Source organism: Callospermophilus lateralis, chromosome 3, assembly GCF_048772815.1.
Source record: "Callospermophilus lateralis isolate mCalLat2 chromosome 3, mCalLat2.hap1, whole genome shotgun sequence".
Lineage (NCBI taxonomy): Eukaryota > Metazoa > Chordata > Mammalia > Rodentia > Sciuridae > Callospermophilus > Callospermophilus lateralis.
The window spans coordinates 103338898-103365223 of NC_135307.1; the positions used below are offsets into that span (position 1 = coordinate 103338898).

At 34.0% G+C, this 26326-nt stretch overlaps 1 protein-coding gene across 2 annotated transcripts in view; it reads right to left on the bottom strand.

Moving 5' to 3' along the window:
* Adam10 (ADAM metallopeptidase domain 10) overlaps window positions 1–26326 on the bottom strand; it is a 159775-nt gene that overhangs the window by 55723 nt on the left and 77726 nt on the right. For both annotated transcript variants that reach the window (XM_076850856.1, XM_076850855.1), the window contains exon 5: window positions 9045–9145. In XM_076850856.1, the coding sequence (XP_076706971.1) occupies window positions 9045–9145 (101 nt within the window). The remainder of the gene's footprint in view (window positions 1–9044; window positions 9146–26326) is intronic.

Here is a 26326-nt window from a genome sequence, read left to right on the forward strand (position 1 = left end):
TTCACATGTCCTCTTCTGGATTTTTGGTTTTTATTATTATAGCCATTTCCCTTTATTAGTTTTTCATTTTAAAACAGACTTGCTCTGTTGACCAGGTTGATCTTGAACTTATGGGTTCACATGCTCCTCCTGACTGAGCCTCCAGAACAGTTGGGACTACAGGTGCACATTACAAAATCCAGCTTTTTTTTTTAATAGGTTTTTTGTTTTTGTTGGTTTTAGTTGTATATAAACACAGTACCTTTATTTATTTATTTTTGTGTGGTGCTGAGTATCAAACCCACTGCCTTACAAGTGCTAGGCAAGCACTCTGCCACTGAGCTACAACCCCAGCCTCAAATCCAGCCTTTTTATTTATTAGCCTTTTAGTTATATATTTTACTAACATCTTTAGAAGTTATCATAAAGATAACAATATAGTCCTTGACTTATCAAAATCAAAAGAATTAGAACATTTGCCTATTCACAGAAAATGTAACAATTTCAGAATAGGTTAATTACATTTTCCTATTTGTCTACCTCTATATACCCATATACATAATGTATGGGCATATACAGTCCTATAAACCTTTTTATTAATTCTTCGGAATATACAATAAATATTCACTTAGAATTATCCACCGTGTTGTTCTTCATTCACTCCTACATCTTTAAGTTATCATCTGAGCCTATAATCTTTTCATTGGAAAAGAACAATTCAGTAAGTTCTTGTGTTTATGCTCTCAATTTAGAATGTCTTTATTTTATTTACCCATTTTCAGTATTTATAGCACTCTAGGATGGCAGTTACTGTACTTCTGCACATTTCATTGTCTTCAGATTCCAAGTGTTTCCAACAGAAATGAACTGCCATTTTTACTGTTGTGTCTTTGAAGATGAACAGACTTTTTTCCACTGGTTATTTTTAAGAGTATATCTTTGGACTTCAGACTTTTCTAATAATGTTTAGTAATGTAAAGTAGTTATCCTGCCATAATTACAGGGCTTACTAAATTTATTGCTTGATGTCCCTCTGTCACATTTTGGATATTCTCAGCCATTAGCTGTCCTTATTTGACTCTCCTTTCTAGGTATACACTTTTTCAAAATCTAGGTTCCACAATTCTTCACAACCTTTTTATCTTTCCAATGCCTTCAAATAGATACATCCACATACACATACATGCAGAAACACATATAAATATAAAAAACATACTTTTTGAATATTTGTATTTGTACTTTGAAGCCAAATTGATCTTTATTAGCTGTTCTAAGCAGAAGGAATACTACTTTAAAAAAACACAAGTCTTTATTAACTTTATGCTTTATGAATATTTCTCAAAGTTCAAAACTTGTTTTCATTTTAAGATGTTTTTAGGTTTTTACATAATGAAATGTATCTTTTTATAGTCAAACATTTTGTCTTATTCAAAGGGTTTCTTTACCTAAAAATTCAAAATACTTTTTTTAAATATTTATTTTTTAGTTTTAGGTGGATACAATGTCTTTATTTTATTTTTATGTGGTGCTGAGGATTGAACCCAGTGCTTCATGCATGCTAAGCAAGCACTCTACCACTGAGCCATCACCCTAGCCATGTCTAACTTTGTGAGGTTATCTTTCCAAATGCTTTATGTACTTTTTAACTGTGTATTTTTGACAATTATAAGGGTTTGTTACACATTCTGATGAGAAGCCATATTCAGGTACATGTATTGTGAACATTTTATCACAGTCTGTGGTTTGTTTTTACATTTTCTTAACAGTGCCTTTTGAAATGCAAGTTTTTAATCCTGATAAGGTCCACTTCACACATTTTTGGTAGGGCACTATGCAGTAAGAAATTATCTATTCCAAAGTCACAAAAATATCTCCTGTGCTTTTCCCTATAAGTTTTAGTTTTAACATGCAGGTCTATTAATCATTTTAAGTTCATTTTTTATATAAGGTGTAAAGTGTAGGTGAGGCTCAAATTTTGTTTTATATGGATATCCAATTTTCCAGTACCATTTGTTTTAAAGACCATTCTTTCCTCCAATCACCTTGGGACCTTTGCAAAAATCAACTGACCATCTGGTCAAGACACATGACCAGACACGCAGCAAGGTGCTTTCTTAAAAAGAGCTGGGGGTGTAGTTCAGAGGTTGGGTACCCCTGTGTTCAATCCACAGCACCACCACCACCACCCCAAAAAAGCAGCTAACCATATGAAGAGTCTATTCTGTTCCACTGATCTACACATTTACTCTTAGGTTAATGACACTATTTTGATTACTGTCACTTTGTATTAAGTCTTATAATCAGGTAGTACAAGTAAGTGTAAGGATTTTTGTTTTGTTTTTTCCTTAATTATTATGGCTATTCTAGGTTCTGTACGTTACAAAATAATTTTTAAAATCAGTTTGTCAATTATTAGAGAAATTTTTTTTTATAGGAATTTTTTTATAGGGAGTACAGCAAACTACATAACAATTTGGGGAAAAGTGGCATATAAATATTGAGCCTTCCAGCTATGAATACATGTATTTATCATATTTCTCCATTTATTTAGATCTTTACTTTTTCTTGGTATGATGCCTGTAGTTCTTTCTCATGTACACTGATTGTACATATTTTGTTAATTTTATTGTAAGTATTTTATATTTTAGATGTCATTTTAGATTTTTAATTTTTTATTTTCTAGAGGCTAGGATTGTAGCTCAGTGGTAGAGTGCTTGCATGGCATTTATAAGGCACTGGGTTTGATCCTCCGTACCACATAAAAATAAATAAATAAAATAAGGGATTGTGTCCATCTACAACTAAAAAACTATTTTAATTTTTTTTCATTTTCTAAATGTTCATTATAAGTATATATAATGCACTTGATTTTTGCATATTGACTTTATAGCCTATGTCCTTGGTAAATTTCATATTCATTCCAGTATCTTTTCCAAGATTCCTTTGGATTTTCTAGGTATACTGTTAAGTCACCTGTGAATAAAGGCAGTTTTACTTCTGAATGTCCCTCCCCCACCCCTTTATTACACTGACTCAGACTTGGCATACAATGTTGGAAAAAGCAAAAATGGCATCCTTTCTTTGTTCCTGATCTAAGAAAAAAAGAATTTGGTCAATTCACTATTAAATATTGTATCATCTATAAAGTTTTTATAGAAGTTCTTAACAGTCTGAGGAAATTTCCTTCCATTCTAAATTTGTCAAGTGGTGGTTGACTGTTGAAACTTTAAAAATACTTTGTTATTAGTCTATTTACATAATTATAGGAGTTTCCTCCTCTATTATGTTCATACAATAGGTTTGCATTGATTGCTTTTCTAATATTCATCAATCTTGCATTTCTGGTTTAAACCTCATTTAACCATAATGCGTTACACCACTGGATATCACTTGCTAATATTTTTTAAAGATATTTTACACCTATATTAATGAGGGATATTAGACTATAGTTTAGTTTTCTTGTAATATCTTTATCTATTATTAGAATTAAACTAATGTTGTTGGCCTCATAAAATATGTTGTTTCCCCTTCTTTATTTTCTTAAGGACTTATGTAAGATAGCAATTATTTCTTTTTAAATATTTGAAATTCAACAGTAATACATGGGTTTTAAGTTTTTCTTTATGGAAAATTATTAAGTATCAACTTAATTTTAGTCATACATACACATATTCTACTATTGTTTGTGCTGTTTTCTGAATTTGTAACTTTAAAAAAGATACTACTGAATTTATTGGCTCAAGATATTCAAAATATGCACTAAAACTATTAATTTCTACTGTATTATACAATCTTTCAGCCCAGATAATTTCTGTGTTCTCTTTATTTTTTTTAAACCACATCCACAGTCCTATCTTCTCTTCATTTCTTGATTAAATTAGAAGTTTACCAATTATATTAATCTTTTCCATTGGCTTTTCTCTGCTTGTCTTGTACCTCATTGATAACTTTTTTTCTGTTGTTTTCTTCCTTCTACTTAATTAGGGTTTAATTTGTACTTCCATATCTAACTCTTGAAGATGAATGCTTATATAACTGATTTCTAAATCTTCTAACATGATCATTTAAAGCTTGTATTTTTTTTTAAGCACTATGTTGGTTAAATCTCACAAATATTATTATTTTGTGATTTATATTATTTAGAAGTGTATGATCTAATTTCCAAACATTTGGAGACTTTCTAGATTTTTTTTGCAGATTTCTAATTTAATTCCCTTGAGACCTAAGGTACTACTTTACATCATTTCAATCCTTTCAAATTTATCAATATTTACTTTATGACCTAGTATAATTCAGCAAATACATTTTTCCATGTACATTTTAAAAGAATGTGTATTCTGTGCTACTGTACGAGAATTCTATAAGTGATAGTTAGATTGGTTTGACAGGGATGTTCAAGTGTTCTTATATTCTTACAATTTTCTGTTTACTTGTTCTATAAATCTGTCTATTCAGAAATGAGTGTGATCTTAACAATTTGTGGGATTTTTCCATTTCTCCTTTCAGTTTTGTCAGCTTTTCCTTCATATGTTTTATAGCTCTATCATTAACTGCTGTATTAACTAACATTTAGAACTGTTATTTCTTCCTGGTAAACTGACACTCTTATCATTAGGAATGTCTTTCTCTGTCTCTAATGATAATGAATTCAAATAACATTTATGATTAGTGCTTATGTGGTGTGTTTTGCCATCCTTTTACTTTCCAACTCTGTGCCTTTATATTTTTATTAGATTTGAGCTTACTTTTTTAAGTCCTCTAACCATCTTAGCTTTTAATTAATATATTTAGTCCATTTATATTTAATGATATTATTGATATGGTGATATTTAAACTCACCAAGTTGGTATTCATGTTCTATTTGTCTTATCTGTTCTTTGTTCCTCTGTGTCTCTTTTCCTACCTTCTTTTGGATTAACTGAGCATTTTTAATTACATTTGATTTTGTTGTTGTGCTATACACCCCTGCTCTTTTTTTTCCAGTGGCTGCTGGAGGGCAGGCAATATTTCTGCAAATATTTTATTAAATATTTGACAGCAAATACTTAGATGATCACATCATATGGTCTCTGTCACAACTATTGAACTCTGCCACTGCAGTCCAAAAGCAGCCACAGATAATGCATTGAAGAAATGGATATAGTTGTGTTCCAATAAAACTTTATTTACAAAAGCAAATTTCAAGCCCACAGGCTAGAGTTTGCTGAGCCCTACTTAACTTATATAGTAAGAAAGATATAACAATTTACTTCTGTTTTTCTTTCTCTTGTCTTCTGTGCTATTACAATAAAGTCTAATTCTTAGATTTTAGTCATTATTTTAAGTTATAATAACTTGAAGAAATTTTCAAATGAGGAAAAAAGGCCTTTATATTTACCTACATATTTATTATTTTATGCTCTTCGCTCTTTTGTTTAGGACTGAATTTCCATCTGGTATCCTTTTTCTACCTGAAAAATATCCTTAAAGATTTCTGAAGGTACAGATCTCTTTAAAAAAAAAAAACCTGGGAGGATTCTTTTTTTTAACTTTTCTTGTAGGTTAAACTTTTCTTGTAGGTTTTGTTTGTCTAAAAAGTTTTTTGGGCTGGGGATATAGCTCAGTTGGTAGAGTGCTTGCCTTTCATGCACAAGGCCCTGGGTTCAACTCCCAGCACCACAAAAACAAAAAATAAATAAATAAATAAAATGAAAAGTTTGATGTTACTGTTATTGTTACATAGGCCCTGAACTGCTGAACTCAAAGGAGCCTCCTTTCTCAGCCTCCTGAGTAAATAGGACTAAAGACTGGCAACACTGTTCCCAGCCTAAAAAGATTTTTAATTTGCCCTCACTTCTGAAATTTATTTTCATAGACTATACAATAAGGGATTTTCTTTCAACACCTTGAAGATTTCACTCTATGTCTTCTGACTTGCACTGTGTGGAGAAGTCCATAATTATACTTATTTCTTTCCCACATGTAAATGCATTTTCTTTTCTCTAGCTACTTTAATGAATTTTCTCATTTTCAGATGTTTTCAATAATTTAATTGTTATATAACCTGGCATGTCTTTGTGTTTATCTTGCTTGAGTTTCATTGAGCTTCTTGGACCATGGGTTGAAATTTTTCTTCATATATGAAAAGTTTCAAGACTATTAATTTTTAAATATTCTTTCTGCATTTTGGATTCCAATTATTTACTCTCTATGCCTAGATCTGAATAATTTCTATTGTTCTATTGTTCTTCCATCAAGTGTACTCTTATTGACTTCTATGCTAATTAATTTGCTCTTAACCTATCCATTAAAATTTTCACTTCAGATAATGTACTTTTAGTTTTAAAAGTTCCTTTTGGTTCTTTATATAATTTCTAAAGGCTAGGGATGTAGCTCAGTGGTAAGGTGCTTGACTAGTATGTATAAAGCTCTGGGTTCAGTCCCCCAGCACTACGAAAAGGAGGAAAAAAATCATAATTTCTGTTCTCTTCTTTTTGTGCTCACAGCTTTAATTCTTTGAACATATTAATAGTAGTTGTTGCAAAGTCCTTGTCTGCTAATTCCTGTAATTTTTGGTTCTGTTTCTATCTGAGTGGCTTTTCTCCTGTTTACAGATCACATTTTTTTTGGTTTCTTGTCAACTGAGAATGTTCTTTGAATGCTGGGATGTTGTGAATGATGCATCATTGAGTATCTGGATTTACTGTGTTCCTATAACAAGTTTACTGAGCTTTTTCTTCCCCTTGACAGGCAGCTAATTGATTTGAAAATAACCTTGACTTTTTTTTAGGCTTATTTTTCTGTTCAGTTAAGGCAGGTTTGAAATAGCCTTTACTTTTAGGATTAGATTAGCCCTATTCCTTTCATGGCTTAGTTTCTCTTCCAAGTGTAATTTTTGATAATGGTTCGATTAGATTCCCCCCCCCCAGTCCTTTTTTTTAGTAGTTTCCTCATAGAATCTCACCCTGTGCAGGAACAGTTTAGTATTCAGTTAAATTCTCAAAGATCTCAATCCTGCATTGCCTATTCTCCAGTGTTTTCTGAAAACAACCATTTCACATACTGTATTTTGTTCAGTTTTCTAGTAGTAATATCAGAGGAGGCCCAGTTGGACACCAGATATTCTATCACAGCTGGAAAGGGAAATCTGTACTCTTAGAGAGTTTCAAAGTTTTCATGTTAGATATTCAATGCTTTAATCCCTCTGGACTTTTGTTTTTAAATATAACATGAGATAGAGATCCAACTTCACCTTTTTCCAAAAGAATAAACATCTTTTCTGGCTTCACTCAAATTGCTTACTACATTTCTTAATTTGATACAGCTCAACAACATAACAAAGTTTAATAAATGTATGGGTTTGTTTCTAAGCCCTCAATTCTGTTCTAGCCACTTTGTTAATCTCTTCTAATATCACACACTTTAATTACCATAATAAGCCTTAACAAACCTGCCAGAATAAATTCCTCTTTCCTGCTCACCACCTTTACATAGGTTCCTACTTCTCAGTACTTACTTTTCCATGTAATGTTTTAGATTCACAAATTGTAATATATATCACACTTGCATTTTCATTAACATGGTACATTCCTCCATTTATTTAAAACTAATCTTCTTTTAATATTTCTTTATAAAGTTTTATGATTTTTCTTATATACACCTTATAATTTTTTACATTTATTCAGTAATACATGATATTACCATTAACATGTCCCTTCTTTCATTGTATTCCTGGTAGTCTACTGCTAATACAAATAAATGTGACCTACTTTTGTATATGAATGTTATATCAAGCCATTCTGCTAAATTCTTCTGAGTCTTCTCTTTCCATATTGCTGATACCTTAGCAGAAGTCACTATCAACTGAATAACTTAAAAAATTTCTAATTAATTTCTTAAACTCTAGACTTGGATTCTCCCCTTAAGTTAAAGATTCTTTACTGATCTTCCTGCCTCTCTGGCCTTTTTAATGTACTGTTCCTTCTGCCTGAAATATTCTTTCCATCTCCCCATGACTAAACCAACCCCTGCTTATTCTGTTAGTTTCTGATTAATGCCCTCAAATATACCCCAAAATAAGTTACCTATTCTCTTGTGTGTGGAGCATTATCTTGTACTTAATCCTCTTCTGTCTCTTACGCCCCTCAAGTGTTTCTCTGTATCTCTAATTAAACTTTAAGCTTTTTGGAGAACAGGCCTTTATCTTACTTTCCTCATATTCCTAGAATTTACTACACTCTATGATATATAGTATATCTGTTCAGTGAATACAGAATAAAATCTCATGTAATATTCTTTCACCTGAAACAGAAATGCATATGCCATTGCAGATCAAGTAATAGATCTGAATATAAATCCACATAGCTCAAGAATTATTATATGCTATCACTTTTAGAAAATATGTCCAAATCATGTTTTATCACAAAAGAAAACGTTTTTTACATTTTCAACTTGTTTTGTTTTGTTTTGTTTTGTTTTAGAGCTAATGCCTACTTTATTGGTCAGTGACTGTTTTCTCAACTTGTTTTGATAACTATAAATTTGTCACTATTACTAAAGAAAAAAACCAAAAATTAAAATTAAAAAAAAAACACCCAAATGGCAAAAAATAAATAAATAAACAAAAACCTTACAATTAAAATATCAAAAGCATTGAGATTTTTATAAGGGTGAACAAGCATCATGTTTTGTCTAGGAACACAGGACTTTCAATGATAAAACTGGGGGACACGTAGGCAAATCAGGGCAAATAAGTAACCCTAATTTTAACCCAAATACAAATGCTTACATTTATATAAAATACAAGTTCAGATTCAACTTTAAAAAAAAATATGATGAAACATGTAAAACAACATATTTTGGACACAGAATATAATGTTTTTTGAGTCATAGAGAATGTTCTCAAATCTTAGTACTACCTCTTTAAGTTACCTGACCTCTTCAAACAAAAAATATCAATGTTTTGCCAATTATATGGTGAAGACCGGGATCTTTCAGAAATTCTAAAAAATACATTCTTAAATGAAGAAACAAGTGTCCACGTTCATTTTTATTTCTTAAATGCAAACTAATGTTAAAATCCTTACCTGTGTTACTTCCTCTACGCCAGTCATCTGGTACTTCTTCATCCTTTCAAATACTGAATGATCTGCACAGCCCCCCTGTGGACCATACTTATGGGGATAATCTAAAATGCAAAAAAGAAATATTGTTACTAATAAATGTTTAAATATATCCAATTATCTAGAAGTGAAAAACTATCATAATAAAAGTCATAAGTGCTAACTGAGCACCTATGAGAAAGACATTCTACTGGAAAACTTGGCAGATTCCTCCCTTAATAAAAACCACTGGTCGGTCTCCAGCTTTTTGTCATATGGGTAATTTATTAATTCTAAAACATGATGACAACTACTTTTTATTCTAGATTTAACTTTCCTAACCTTTCCCATTTTAAATATATAGAGAGAGCATCTAAAAAATGGAATTTACTACTGGTGCATTCCAGTAATCCCAGCAGCTCAGGAGGCTGACGCTGAAGGATCCTGAGTTCAAAGCCAGCCTCAGCCAAAGCAAGGAACTACGCAACTTACTGAGACCCTATCTCTAAATAAAAAAGAGTTGGGAATGTGGCTCAGTGGTCGAGTGCCACTGAGTTCAATCCTCAATACCAAAAAAAAAAAAAATGAAATTCACCCATTTTGTGTAACATTCTTTTCAGATACATTAAATTCCCTATACTACAAATGCACAAAACTTCTCCAGGCTAATATATCATTTTGCTAGGCTAATATATTATTTTTGGCTTGAACTTCTGTGAACAACAAAGAGCCTCAAGGTAACGTTACCTAAAAACATGTTCTGTGGAATGGTAAAAGTAGATTGAGTTGGAAAAAAAAAAAGATTTAAGTTTGAATTTACACAATGTATAACCAAGTGAATGCTTTACGAACTAACAACTACTCTATCACTTGTCTTCCCTTCATAATTAGATTGATAAATTTATCCTTTAACTGAATGGTTACTGTTTTCAACTAACTATTCAACTTAAGTCACTTAAATGTTTATTCCACTCTCTCAAAATTCTATATACTTTTTTCTTGTTAAGATTATCCTAGGGTTGGGGTTGTGGCTCAGCGGTAGAGCACTCACCTCACATGTGCAAGACCCTGGGTTCGATCCTTAGCACCACATAAAGGTAAATAAGTGAAATAAAGGTATTATGTCCAACTACAACTAAAAAATAAATATTAAAAAAAAGATCATCCTAGGTTCATGAACATAGTTTACAATCCAATCTGGTAACAAAAACTAAGAGATCTAACCAAAAAAAAAAAAAAAAAAACACCAAAACGTGTATGAGAGAATGCATTGAAAAGTCCCTAAGTGGGCTGGGGATGTGGCTCAAGTGGTAGTGCACTCGCCTGGCGTGCGTGCGGCCCAGGTTCGATCCTCAGCACCCCATACAAACAAAGATGTTGTATCCGCCGAGAACTAAAAAATAAATATTAAAAATTCCCCCTCTCACTCTCTCTTTAAAAAAAAAAAGAAAGAAAGAAAAAAAAGTCCCTAAGTAATAATAGACTGGGCAATGCAATACATTGAAACAGAAATATAAACTGAGAGGTAGGACAGGTAAGGACGACCTACCTAGACTGACATAATAGTTCTGATTTCAACTTTAATTAGTTTTTACCTTGTCAGGAATTTTAACAGCTATAAAAAACCAGTCAATAAATGTGAAAGGTTGACATAATTAAAATTTTCATTTTACAACCCCCATATATACAAACTAATTTAAGCAAAGATCATCAATGAGTGCTGAAACCATCAGGTAAAAGTCACGAGGGAACACGATATTCATAGTACCATCCTACAGATTATTTACTAATTATAAAGGAAAAGATACAGATATAGAGATTGTCACTTCATTGACCAAGTGATCAAATTCTGCACTTGTTTTAAGGCAGCCTGATTTATATGCCTCCTGGTGTAATGCAGTAAGAAATGTCCAGTTTCACCTATGTAATATTCTTGCCAAATATAATAACTGAATCTAACCATAAGTAAACACTCAGACATACTGAGAATGAGGAACATTCTATAGATCACTGACCTAAACACAAGAAAGAAAAAAAAAAGCATGTCATTAAAAAATAGAAAAAGTCAAATAGTGGGCATGGGAGCCTGTTATAAATTAAGACACTAAAAGACATACAACAAACAAATAAAAAAAAATAAGCTTTTACAAATGGAGAAATTTTATAGATTTCACTAAATTTTTATAGACTACATTAAATTATATTATGAATTAATGATAATTTCTACAACTAAAACATTATTACAGCTATTTAGAAAAATGTACTTTGGAGAGACAAATTCATATATTCTTAAAATTTAGCAGTGAAGGGCTGGGGATGTGGCTCTAGTGGTAACGCACTAGCCTGGCATGCGCGGGGCGCTGGGTTTGATCCTCAGCACCACATAAAAAAAATTAAGATGTTGTGTCCGTCGAAAACTGAAAAATAAATATTAATTCTCTCTCTCTCTCTTAAAAAAAAAAAAATTAGCAGTCAAGTTTCATGATGTTTGCAATCTACTTTCAAAGATGTTTCCCCAAAAAATTATACGGGGGGAATGCAATGTGTTAAAAATTGGCAAATAGAGGAAAATAAACATGTTCATTGTATAATAACTCTAATTTTTTTGTAGGTTCAAAATTTGCAAAATGGACTTACATTAAAAGATTGTAATATCTGAAAAAAGTGGAAAACTAATCCTAATAATGTACTGGGCAAGGAAAAACCTGATATATCTATTGCTTTTTTTTCCAAGGATTGGCCTTGGGAAGCTGAAAATACATACCATCCAGTATATGTTGAACAAGATTTTACCTCAAAGGCTAGCAAAGTCTTATAGTGTACTATACCAAGATTTTCAACTGGGGGTAGATTTAAGGTGTTGTTACCACAATGCCTTCTTCTGCTACTAATCCCAATTAGGCTTGCCCAGATTCTAACAGGATCCTGTTCGCCCGAACCACCAGCTAAAGTTCTTCCATGTCAAGGATACTCAATTCAATCAACAAAAAATGTATAGGCACACTCTTAGACACACACACACAAGTTCCACATTCCGTTGACAGACTTGATCCCTTAGAATTTTGCTAGTTGTTTGAATTATCATATAATGCCAAATTTATAGAATGATATTAGTCGGGCTGGGGATGTGGCTCAAGTGGTAGCGCGCTCGCCTGGCATGTGTGCGGCCCGGGTTCGATTCTCAGCACCACGTACAAACAAAGATGTTGTGTCCGCCAATAACTAAAAAATAAAATATTAAAACTCTCTCTCTCTCTCTCTCCTCTCTCACTCTCTCTTAAAAAAAAAAAAAAAAAAAAAAAAGATATTAGTAATTTTGTGCCACTTTGCCCCAGTACTGAGATAGTCCAGTCTCTAGTATCTAAAAATACAGCATGATGCTTTTTCTAGTTTTTCCTTAAGGCAAAGATAAGAAATTGTACTGTATCCGCGTGAATCAAATGTATGATGTCAAGAGCTTTGTAATGTTTTGAACAACTAATAATAAAAAAAGAAAAATGAAATTGTACTATTTTTTACACACACACCAAAAAAAAAAAAGAATGTATGATGATGAAAAAGCTGCTGACTGAGGCAGTGGCTAAGTAAAAAAAAAAAAAAATGCTCTCAGAATACTAACAAAAATTTTTTATCACAGAAAATGGATGACACTAATGCATGTATTTTCAAAAATTTATTTTCATTTGTTTCAGTCTGATAAATAAGTAAATTATGATTCATTAGTACTTTATATTTATTCTTAAAAAGTCAGTGTGCGGTGTGTTAATTTAGATTTGTTAAAATAAAGCTAATACATAATAAAAACACATTTTAACATATACCTTAGGCTAATCTAACTTTAATGAAAAAATTATTTAACAACATTTGATAAAACTCTTACAGAATTAAATTAGACACCCTTCTCCAAGAGCTACATTTAACTACAGTTCTAAGACATCATGTCTCACACATAAATAAAAGTACAAAAAAAAATGCATGTAGATGATCCTACTCTCAAATGATTGAACAACTATTTTAACTTAGACTTTCAAATAAAAAGCCCTGTGATTAAATTATTTATAGGCAGTTTTCAGATGAGCTTTTCCTAAATATCCACCATACCTAGTTTCCTTACAATTCAACCAACCACCAAACATTGGGGAGAAGGAGTGAATACTAGGGTGGGGTGGGTAGGAAATAGCAAGATACATACCATTTCAATCACTTAACCAATTCTTTTTTAAAGTTTTTAAATGTTCAAAGATTTGTTTGAAAAAAAATAATTTTAACCTTGGCACAGTTTGGTAGTCACTGTCCAATCAGGTTCCTCATTATAATGGGCAAAATTCTAGACTAAATTTCCTAGCCTCGCTTCCAAGTTATATATAACACATAACCAAGTTCTAGCTGAAGGAATGTGAGCAGAAGAGAAGTAATTAATCAGGATCCACCATGTTTTTTCCTCTGGAATGGCTAAGAGAAAATAACCTGGGGAAAGCAAAATAGTATAGGCACAAAATAAAGGAGCTTGGATTTCTGAATCATTTCTTGAAGAAGAGATGACTCCTAAGGAATACCTGCATTAGATTGTTCTACTGAGAAATTAGCTTTAATTGTGCTTTGCCAATGAATTTCAGGCCTATTTGATATTACAGTTCATAAACAATACAAAAGTATTTAGTAGCCTAGCATATCAGAAATACTTTTGCAATATTGATATGTATTTATTATTTTATTTTAAAATGTTTTTATTTATGGTTTTCACCATTCAAAGATACATTTGTCTAAAAGCTCATTGATCATATAATTAAGATGAGGAATGAAACTTACAATATAGTAATTTTTTTCTCTTTTGGGGGGGAAGGGTTTTACTAAAGTGCTTTACCACTGAGCTACATCCCCAGCTCTTTTTCTTTTCTTTTTTTAAATTTATTTTATTTTTCCCCCAATGGACCTTTATTTTATTTATATGTGGTGCTGAAAATCGAACCCAGTGCCTCACACATGCTAGGCAAGCACTCTACCACTGAGCCATGGTCCCAGACCCATTTGTTTTAATTAGTTATATATGACAGTAGAATGAACTTTGATACATCATGTATAATGGAGTATAATTTCTCATTCTTCTGGTTGTACATGATGTTTACTTTTCATTTTTGAGGCAGAATCTCACTAAGTTGCTGAGGCTGGCCAGAAACTTATAATTCTCCTACCTCAGCCTCCCAAGAAGCTGGATTTATAGGCTGGTACCACCATGCCCAGCAACAGTATAGTAATAATTTCTAAAGACAGATACTTAAGACACTCTACAACACCCAGATTCAGTATTGTGTATACTTCAAGAAATACTTCAAATACTTTTTCAAGAGGATTTACTCAATATTAAGATTTTCAGTTTTTCTGTAAAGCTCATTAGCAATCTAGTTGCAGTTCATCTCATAATGAATATGCCAAAACAATTTTTGCTTTCAAATATAATTTAGTTCACCTAATATACCCAAAGATATGTTAGTTGTTATGCCTGATTTTTTTTCAAATTTGAGAAATAATATATACAAGTAATCTGAACATACTCAAAATCACGACTTACCTTTCATTCAAATACTATGAAATACATTTTGAATTTGCTCCTACACAGACCAAAAAAGCTACTAAAAAATATTTTGGAAGAGAATTTTATAGCTTGAACACACTTGAACAATTTCATGTGCATGGTAGTTTACTGAATATTCTAGTAAACTATAAATTCAGCAATGTAACAAAAATAGCCCCATTTTAAACAACTATTAACATCATTGTCTTTAATGTAATAATATAGGGAAGTCAGAGAATACACATGTGATTTATATATTATCAGCAATCACCACTATATAATATCCCAATAAAATATAAAAACCTCCCAGGTACTAATAATACTAAATATATTGACACTAATTGCCATTGGATTTGAACCATAAACCTAAAGACACAATTTCAAATGCCTTAACCCCGTACGAAAATCCCCAAAGATAAAAATATCTAAAATCTACCATCCGGAAAGATCAAAACCCTTTAAAAAAAAGAAAAAGAAAAAAAGGACTGATGATGTAGTTCAATGGCCCAGTGCTTGCCTAGCACATGTGAAGCCCTGGGTTTAATCCCCAATAATGGAGGAAAAAAAAATCTGAAAATAAAATTCCTCATAGTCCCCACCCACCAGGGATCAAACCGTGGCCCACACACACACTAGTGCTCTACCATTGACTACCACTGAGCTATATTCTCGGCCCTGCAAAAATTTTTTAAAAATTAAGTTCTTTGTCAAGGCTGGGGTTGTGGCTCAGTGGTAGAGTGTGAGGCACTGGGTTCAATTCTTAGCACCTCATATAAATGCATAAAATAAAGGTTCATTGACAACTTAAAAAAAAAAAAAATAAGTTCTTTTTCTTCAGGGATTGGGGGAGGACTTTACTGGGGATTGACCCCAGGGGCACATTATTTCTAAGCTACATTCCCAACCTTTTTTTATGGAAAGCAGTGATTTGGATTATGGTCTCTGATTGCCTTATGGCTGCATTGCTCTGGGAACTTCCCGAGCAAAGGTGCAGATCTGGTGGCCCAGTTGCTTTGGTTATTTATTACCAGCCCAAGGAGGTTTGTTGCAAAGGCGCATACTTGTATGGGTCTGGACCTTGAGCTCAGGCACCAACTCTCAAGGATAGAAAATTCTGGGCATAACAAGATAATCTCGATGTCTCACAAGTTTCACTGTGATCTTCAAAGACTTGTCTGCTTTGCTGAAACTTTCTTACAAATAATATTTTGATGACAAAAAACTATATAATAAACGTGCAGAGCTAGCTCTGGGTCATTCATCCCCCATCAAGGGATGATGAACCATTTTGCCTCAGCTTTTTCTCTATGTGTGTCTATCTCTCTTTTCTTCATCCTCATCATCCCTTGCCGGTGTTCTGAATTAATAGCCATGTTGGTCATGGCAGTTTTTTATTTTTTGAGACAGGGTCTCACTAGGTTGCTGAGGGTATTACTAAATTGTTGAGGCTGCCCAGCAATTTTCAATCCTCCTACCTCAGCCTCCCAATTCATTGCACCTAGCAAAAAATTCTTTAAAAGATATATGTTTACATTTTTAAAGGGTGATTTATTTGAAAAACATGAAAATACAACAGAATATTTAACAGGCCACTTTACACAATAAAATAGGCAATAAAATTTTTATTTCTGCAAATATAAATATTCTTTATGCTTATGCTTTAGTTCATCCTTCTGCAGAATTTCTCAAACATAGTTATCTATCACTTTCTGTACTGGGACTATTAGAACTATTTGTATCGTGGCAGGGCATGCAACTATACCACTGATCAACCCAACTTACTATAGGCATTTGCTGCCCTTCAATCACTGCTTCCCTATTTCTTATTTTTAGATCTTGACTGTCACTCTGGCATCACCCATAATTCTTAATGATTCCAACATCCATGATGATAATCCTTCCAATATACTCAGATTTTTTTTTTAACCTCAGCTTCTCATTTCTATGGTTATATTTTGAACTTAATTTACTGATAATTTAAATTCCATTATAATCTCAAGTTCCAGCAAATGCCAGCATCCTACCTTCTATCTACTACTATCTTTTCGGCACATTCCCTCTAGACCCCAATAATCTTTCAACATCAGTAAGACCCTTCAATTTAACAACACTACCACCTTGTTCACTATCACTGGTTATTCTTTCTCCTCCTAAATCACTTCGAAATTTCATGGTCAATTATTATAATAATTGATCCACTGCATTCACCTTCAACCCCCTTATCCCTACACAACTCCCCTGGCTCTCAACCAAATATTGCTTAAATTCAAATCTCTAGCTATACCCCTGGCAGGTGAATGGGGCTAAAGAAAAACTAGTAAGTATGACTATTCTCACTCAAAAGTCATGATCTATAATGTAAGGAGTTTCTTAACGCTGCCTGGCAATTCCAGAGTCCATTAAAAAATATTATTCACCTATTTTAGCTTTGTCAAAATAGTACAGGCCATAAAACCAGCAAGCGGAAACTACACCAAATGATCTCAATAATCAGTAGGAAAAATTACAATTGTTCTGTGACTTTTAAAATATTTTTGTTAAAATATTAAACTCTGTTATGGTTAATTAATGTACAAGGAAATGAAAAATAATGAAATTAATGTTTATTTATTACACTAATTTAAAATAATACCAACATCAATATTAGTGTTTAAAAAGATTGTGTTTTCTGCGGGGCTGGGGATGTGGCTCAAGTGACAGCGCGCTCACTTGGCATGCGTGAGGCACTGGGTTCGATTCTCAGCACCACATAAAAATAAAATAAAGATATTGTGTCCACCTAAAACTAAAATATAAATATTAAAAAAAAAGATTTAGTGTTTTCTTGGTAAACTACATTTTATATATCAGAAACAAAAGCTACAAATTCCTTGTAAAGCCTGATATTTAAAGTTAAAAAAAATTCCAAAGCAACAAAACACTATTTATAATGTGCTTCAAATTCTGTCCATATAAAATTCTCTTAATTTAAAAAAGGGGAGGGGATCAAGTATAAAATTTTCCCATATACTTCCAAAACTTCTAAAAGAGCCCATTTTTCCTGATCACCACATTAACTATAAAAATGGACAATGACATTTTCTCTCTAAAATTACTGACAATATAATCTCCATTTCTAGAAAAAGCTTTTGTTCACTAATGAATAAGCCCTCATTGAGATGCACAATCATAGGATACACTGCGGTTCCCCTGAAAAGGCCAAACAGCATATTCTTTCACAAAGAATGAGTCATGGGTGCAGAATATTCAGCCTCTTTAAAACAAAGATCAACTTTAGATCCATTGCCTTTCTTCCAGTTCCTTTGCATGCAAACCTCTTCCTTTTGTTACAGGAAACACAAATATAAATAATACATATATTGTGATACCTATCATCTCAAAGAGGAAATAACTCATTAACTCTTAATCATCCATTCCATGGGGGGCGGGTATTTACAATAGATTCTGTTCCTGGAACCATGTATAAAACACCCACTTCTTGCATCCTCACTACTCCAAGCAAGGTACCCCTCCCTCCATGTGACAGGCATGTTAACAACTTGACTACAAGGTCCAAGGCCTTGACTATGAGAAGACTCTGTAATAGTCAAAAGTAGGACTGGGGATATAGCTCAGTTGGTAGAGTGCTTGTCTCACATTCACAAGGCCCTGGGTTCAATCCCCAACACTATTAAAAAAAAAAAAAGTCAAAAATGGTTGTAATCTCTCCAATAACATGTTATAAAACAACAAATCCAATCAAACATCCAACTTTTATTGTATTATCTGAGTTTAAAGTAGAATGATTCCATAGATAGATAATGCATAAAACTGTTAATATCATATCTGAAGAATATCATGGGTTACAGTCTGCCTGAAACTGCTATTTATTCCCAAAGTTGCCAAAAATAATAAGAATGAAATTTTTTATTTTTTAAGCAGAGATGAAGTATCTAGGGGAGAGAAGAACTTGAAGTGTTTATCTCTCTTCAAATCCAGTGGACAGGAGTCCTTTCTTCCCATACTCTCAAACCCCCAGTTTCAGATTCTGCTTTGGGAGGGCAGGAGAGCATGAAAAAAGGAACACAGTGTGCCTAGAAGAAATTGAAGATAAATAGTTTCCTTTTCCACAAATACTCATACACTGATCTTCCAGGAAATAATGATGGGGAACAGGGCCATACACTCCCCATCCAGTTTTTAGAAAGAGTTAGTCTGGCATTAAGAGGATTGTGGGAGTCAGATCAAAAAGAATAATATTGTTTTATTATTCTGATCAATTACAAATAGAATTACTAGAATCTGAAGTACTAAAGGACAGAATCTTTGCCCTATTCACAGTAACAAAAGAGTCTTGTCCTGATTACTTAATTAAATAATTAATTAAGAAATATATCAGCCAAAGCCAGGTGCAGCAGTGCACACCTACAATCCCAGTGACTCAGGAGGCTGAGGCAGGAAGATTGCAGGTTCAAGATCATCCTGGGCAACCTAGCGAAAAACCACATAAAAGGGCTGGGAATGTAGTTTAGTGTATAATGCTCTGGGTTCAATCAAAGGGAGGGAGAGGTGGAGGCAGAATGCTTGCCTAGCATGCACAAGGCCCTGGGTTCAACCCTCAGCACTGCAAGAAGAAAAAAAAGGAAAAAAAAAAATCAGCCATTAAACCTGTTATGTTTATATGGTAAAAAGATCTGTGATGCTAACGGAAGTGGTAGAATCTTTAGAAGCTAGAATCTAGTGGAAGGAGATCAGGTCACTAGGGTCATGCCATTGAAGGAGTTCCTGGGATTCCAGGCCCTTCCTGTCACTCTCAATTTGCTTCACAGCCACCATGAGGTAAACAGGTCTTTTTTTTTAAGAGAGAGAGAAAACTTCCCAATATTTATCTTTTAGTTTTCAGCGGACACAACATGTCTGTATGTGGTACTGAGGATCAAACCCGGCCGCGCATGCCAGGCGAGCGTGCTACCGCTTGAGCCACATCCCCAGCCCCAAAAAGGTCTTCTTTACCATTTGCTCCACAATGTACTGTGCTTCCACAGGCCTAAAACAACAGAACCAACAGGCCATGGACTCAAACCACGAGCCAAAATAAACTTTTCCTTTTTATAAGTTGATTATCTCAAGCATTCTGTCACAGCAGTAGAAAGTTAACACAAAATCTGTAAAACTTATAACTGAAACATGTAATACACTGATTATTTCTATTTATTCAACTTGGGAATAAATGTACACCTATCCATTGCAGTAAATTAGTGGCATCATGACAAAGAAGATGCCAGTTTCTTTTCTTTTTAGAAATTCCCGAGCAGTGGCAGATAAAAGGAAATGTTGTTGTAGCCAGAGTAATAGTTCCTGTCATTGAAGATTCTTTTCTCAGGCAGTCAAAAGCCTACCCGCTTATCTTCCAGATTCAAATCAAATGCCAACACCTCAGAAAGCCTAAGTCTCCTTGAGGCTTCCAGGGTGTATATGACCCTAGTGCTTTAATGACATTTTTTGTTATGGCATTTAACACATTCTAACTCTCTATTACTGACTATTTGCCCTCGAGGTATTTTTTTAAAACTCTTTTAATTTTTCCTGTACATTCATAAACCAATGAATTCTTATTGCATTTAATTTTCAGCCAACAACTGGCTTCATGCTTATTTTCAAAGGTCATCCATTAGCCAAATATTTGTAAAATGCTGGCTTAAATAACCTCCTTTTACCCTTCATTGTATCATGAAAAACTAAAAATTGTCTACGCGAAGTCGTTTGTGTAAGGAAGTGTGTTCTTAATCCTTATAGATTGACTATTACAGGGGTCATATTCAAAACTAAAGCCTGAATGCACAGATATCCTAATGGTACATCAATGTTACAATTGCATTTATTTACCAAACAATAAAAGGGAAAACTATCATTTAACAAACCCCAGGGATATAAAAATATATGACACAGAACATGCACCCTTGAAGAGCTTACAGTCTGAGGTATCAGACTTGTAAACAAGTATTAGATACAAGTATTAACTTGCTAAGTGTTAAGATCTCTGTGCAATCATCCACAAGTTATTAAATGCTGGTTGAATTAATGCTTCCAACCAACAGCTGGTTTTTCTCCATGCACGTTCTATAAGGTCAATCACATGACCAAAGACACATAAAGTACTAGATTCAAACATAAGAAAGACACACCAATATATATCATCAGTAAAGAAGGGATACCGGAACTGTGAAGTCAGAAAAGGCTTTGAACAGATTATACCTGAGCTACACTGTAAATGATAAGTATATGAGTTTGGGGGAGAAAGAATCCATATGCAACTAAAATAAAATGAGTATTCTTCAGGTCATTTGCTTCTACAAGCTTGTCTTAATTTTCCAAAAAATCTCGTTAGAGCTTGGGCACCAGAACTAGACCTTCTGTTATAGTTATGAGGTATCCCCCAGAAACTCATTTGTGAGACAACGAAAGAAGATTCAGAGATGAAGTAATAAGATTATGAGGGCTGTAACCTAGTCAGTTACACTGATATGGATTAACCGGGTGGTAACTACAGACAGGTGGGTTGTGGCTGGAAGAAGTGGGTCACTGGGGACATGCCTTCGGTTTTATATTTTGTTCCTGGTGAGTAGGGCTCTCTATGCTTCCTAGTTTCCATGTCCTAAGCAGCTTTCCTCTGCCATGCCCTCCCACCAGGATGTTCTTTCTGCCTCACCTTGGGCCCAGAGTCATCCAACCATACACTAAACCTCTGAAACTGTGAGCGACGATTAGTTTACCTCCTCTAAATTGTTCTTGCCAGATATTTTAGTGACAGCAAAAGAAAAGCTAATTAAAATCTTATTAATTCTTAGATTAACTCTTTGATTTATCTATTAATTCTTAGATTTACCCATCCTTTTGCCTGTTTTCAAAGGTCATCTTCTCACACCTGTAATCCTATCAGCTCAGGAGGCTGAGACAGGAGGATCACCAGTTCAAGGCAGCCTCAGCAAAAGAAAGGTGCTAAACAACTCAGTGAGACCCTGTCTCTAAATAAAAGTACAAAATAGGGATGGTGATGTGGTTGAGTGCTCCTAGTTCAATAACCGGTACCAAAAAAAAAAAAAAAACACCTCAAAGGTCATCTTCTCTTGAACAAAACAATATTTGAATTTCATAATTGCTTTATCTATTTCTACAAGAAATGCCCTTGGGATTTTAATTGGCATTGCATTAAACCTATAGAGAACTTTGGGTAATATCGCCATTTTGATGATGTTAGTTCTGCCTATCCATGAACAGGGTATATTTTTCCATCTTCTAAGATCTTCTTCTATTTCTCTCTTTAGGGTTCTGTAGTTTTCATTGTATAAATCTTTCACCTCTTTTGTTAGGTTGATTCCCAAGTATTTTATTTTTTTTGAGGATATTGTGAATGGGGTGGTTGTCCTCATTTCCATTTCAGAAGATTTGTCGCTGATATACAGGAATGCCTTTGATTTATGTGTGTTGATTTTATATCCTGCCACTTTGCTGAATTCATTTATTAACTGTAGCAGTTTCTTTGTAGATCCTTTTGGGTCTGTTAGATATATTATCATATCATCCAAAAATAGTGATAATTTAAGTTCTTCTTTTCCTATTTTTATGTCTTTAATTTCTTTCGTCTAATTGCTCTGGCCAGTGTTTCGAAAACTATATTGAATAGAAGTGGTGATAGAGGGCATCCCTGTCTTGTTCCAGCAATTATGAAATTCATATGGAACAACAAAAGACCCAGAATTGCAAAAGCAATTCTAAGCAGGAAATGTGAGTCAGGCAGTATAGCGATACCAGATTTCGAACTATACTACAGAGCAATAGTAACAAAAACAGCATGGTACTGGTACCAAAACAGGAGGGTGAACCAATGGTACAGAATAGAGGACACAGAGACCAATCCTCAAAATTACAACTTTCTTATATTTGATAAAGGGGCTAAAAGCATGCAATGGAGGAAAGATAGTATCTTCAACAAATGGTGCTGGGAAAACTGGAAATCCACATGCAATAAAATGAAACTGAATCCCCTCCTCTCGCCATGCACAAAAGTTAACTCAAAATGGATCAAGGACCTTGATATCAAATCAGAGACTATGCGTCTGATAGATGAAAAGGTTGGCTCCGATCTACATATTGTGGGGTCGGGCTCCAAATTCCTTAATAGGACACCCATAGCACAAGAGTTAAAAACAAGAATCAACAAATGGGACTTACTTAAACTAAAAAGTTTTTTCTCAGCAAGAGAAACAATAAGAGAGGTAAATAGGGAGCCTACATCATGGGAACAAATTTTTACTCCTCACACTTCAGATAGAGCCCTAATATCCAGAGTATACAAAGAACTCAAAAAATTAAACAATAAGAAAACAAATAACCCAATCAACAAATGGGCCAAAGACCTGAACAGACACTTCTCAGAGGAGGACATACAATCAATCAACAAGTACATGAAAAAAAGCTCACCATCTCTAGCAGTCAGAGAAATGCAAATCAAAACCACCCTAAGATACCATCTCACTCCAGTGAGATTGGCAGCCATTATGAAGTCAAACAACAACAAGTGCTGGCAAGGATGTGGGGAAAAGGGTACTCTTGTACATTGTTGGTGGGACTGCAAATTGGTGCAGCCAATTTGGAAAGCAGTATGGAGATCCCTGGGAAAGCTGGGAATGGAACCACCATTTGACCCAGCTATTGCTCTTCTCAGACTATTCCCTGAAGACCTTAAAAGAGCGTACTACAGGGATACTGCCACATCGATGTTCATAGCAGCACAATTCACAATAGCTAGACTGTGGAACCAACCCAGATGCCCTTCAATAGATGAATGGATAAAAAAAAAATGTGGCATTTATACATAATGGAGTATTACGTAGCACTAAAAAATGACAAAATCATGGAATTTGCAGGGAAATGGATGGCTTTAGAGCAGATTATGCTAAGTGAAGCTAGCCAATCCCTAAAAAACAAATGCCAAATGTCTTCTTTGATATAATGAGAGCAACTAAGAACAGAGCAAGGGGCTGGGGATGTGGCTCAAGTGGTAGCGCGCTTGCCTGGCATGTGTGCGGCCCGGGTTCGATCCTCAGCACCACGTACAAACAAAGATGTTGTGTCCGCCAAGTACTAAGAAAAATAAATGTTAAAAAAATTCTCTCTCTCTCTCCCTCTCTCTCTCACTCTTACTTTAAAAAAAAAAAAAAAGAACAGAGCAGGGAGGAAGAGCAGGAGGAAAAGACTAACATTAAACAGAGACATGAGGTGGGAGGAAAAGGGAGAGAAAAGGGAAATTGCATGGAAATGGAAGGAGACCCTCATTGTTACACAAAATTACATATAAGAGGTTGTGAGGGGAATGGGGAAAAAAACAAAGAGAGAAATGAATTGTAGTAGATGGGGTAGAGAGAGAAGATGGAGGGGAGGGGAGGGGGGATAATAGAGGATAGGAAAGGTAACAGAATACAACAGTCACGAATATGGCATCATGTGAAAATGTGGATGTGTAACCGATGTGATTCTGCAATCTGTAATGGGGGTAAAAATGGGAGTTCATAACCCACTTGAATCTAATGTATAAAATATGATATGTCAAGAGCTTTGTAATGTTTCGAACAACCAATTAAAAAAACAATATTTGATGGGTTAATATCAAAAACATTACAATCTCGGGCTGGGGTTGTGGCTGAGCAGTAGAGTGCTTGCCTAGTATGTGCGAGGCCCCGAGATTCTCAGCATCATATAAAAATAAATAAATAAATATATAGATAAAAGTATTGTGTCCAACTACAACTAAAAAATAAATATTAAAAAAAAAATACAGTCTAGTTTTTATTAACCAAGACCTAGAAACAACCTACATGTCCAACAGGTAAATATATAAACAGATTATGGTATCTATACAACAGAATAATGCTCATCAATGAAAACAAATGAACTACTAATATACATGACATTAATGAATCTCAAAATAATTATGCTAAGAAGCCAGATTTTTTATGATTACACAATGTAAAACTACATTTACATACAATTAAAAAAATACAAACTATCATTGCCTGATTAAAAACAGAAGGTAAAAGAGGGTAGGCAGGAAAAAAAGGATTACACTAAGAAGGAAGGTCTTGGGGATAATGAATATGTTCACCATTTGATTAAGGTAGTAGTTTCACAGATTTATACATATGACAACAGTTACTAAATTTTTACTTTATACATGAGCAGTTTGTTTGATGTCAATTTTTCCTCTGTAAAAACTGTTTAGAAGTAGTACAATTAGGGGCAGGAGTTGTAATTCAGGGGTACAGTGCTTGCCTTGCACGTGTGAGGCCTGGGTTTGATCCTTGGCACCACATAAAAAAACAAATAAACAAATAAAAATAAAGATATTGTGCCCACCTATAACTAAAAAAAAATTTTTTTTAAGTAGTAGACTTAGAAATGTTGACAATCAAATGCGGTGTGTAAACCTAGTTTAAGTTTTGAATTCTAAAAAATTATGAAATATTTTTGTGGAACAATTGAAGAAACACACCTACAAACAATATATTAAGATACTATTGCCAAGTGCAGTGGGGCATGCCTGTAATCTCAGCAACTCAGGAGACTGAGGCAGGAGGATCACAAGTTCAAACCAGCATCAGCAACTTAGTGAGGCCCTAAGCAACTTATTGAGACCCTGTCTCAAAATAAAAAATTGTTAAAAAGGGCTGGGGAATGTGACTTAGTGGTTAAGTGCCCCTGGATTTAATCCCCAGTACCAAAAAAAAAAAAAAAAAAAAAGATCATTGCTGGGCCAGTGGCACACACCTGTAATTCCAGCAACTTCAAGTTTCAGGCCAGCCTGGGCAACTCTGCAAGACCCTATCTCAAAATAAGGAATGTAGCTAAGTGGTAGAATACTGAACACTGAATTTTTATATTTCTTTCAAATACTATCACTGTGCTTAAATAAGTTTAGTATTTAAGATAAATGCTAGGTTAAGCATGTAAATTAAATAATATAGTAGCAAGAATAACTACACTTATATACACTGTGAGAGTTCTAAAGTCATAGGTTCTTATAATCATCTCATTAAACACATTCAGTTTCGAAATAATTATCAAACAGAGCACTCCATACCTCAACCTTCCCAATTCTCCCATAGTTTGTCATAACTCAAAAGGTATAAGCAGATTTCCAAGCTCCAGAATGCACCTAGTTATGACAAGGAGATTATTTTTTAAAGAATTTCATGTTATAAATTACATGCTTAATCTGATATTAGATATGAACTATGCTACCTATTATCAATACTTTCCAATTCGATCCTTTCTTCAATCTATTCCTACTTCCCTTTGTCCCTCCTTCCCAGAAAAAGAGTTGGAAGCCTTAGTACGTATGAAAAAACTCATTATGTCAACAACTCAAAAGCACAATACAGAAGTGGGCATGGTATTGCACACCTAGAAGCCAGCTATTTGGGAGACTGAGGCAAGAGGCCAGCCTGGGGAACTCAGTTAAAAAAAATAAAAGTACTTCTCTCAAAGTAAAAAACAAGAGAGAGCTGGCGATAAACCTCAGTTGGAGATTGCCACTGGGTTTGCCACAGTACAGGGGGAGAGGAAGAGGCACAATATGAAATTAATTGATTTTTTTTAAAGATTTTTGAAGCAGCCGGGCATGCTGGCACACACCTGTAATCCCAGTGACTCAGGAGGC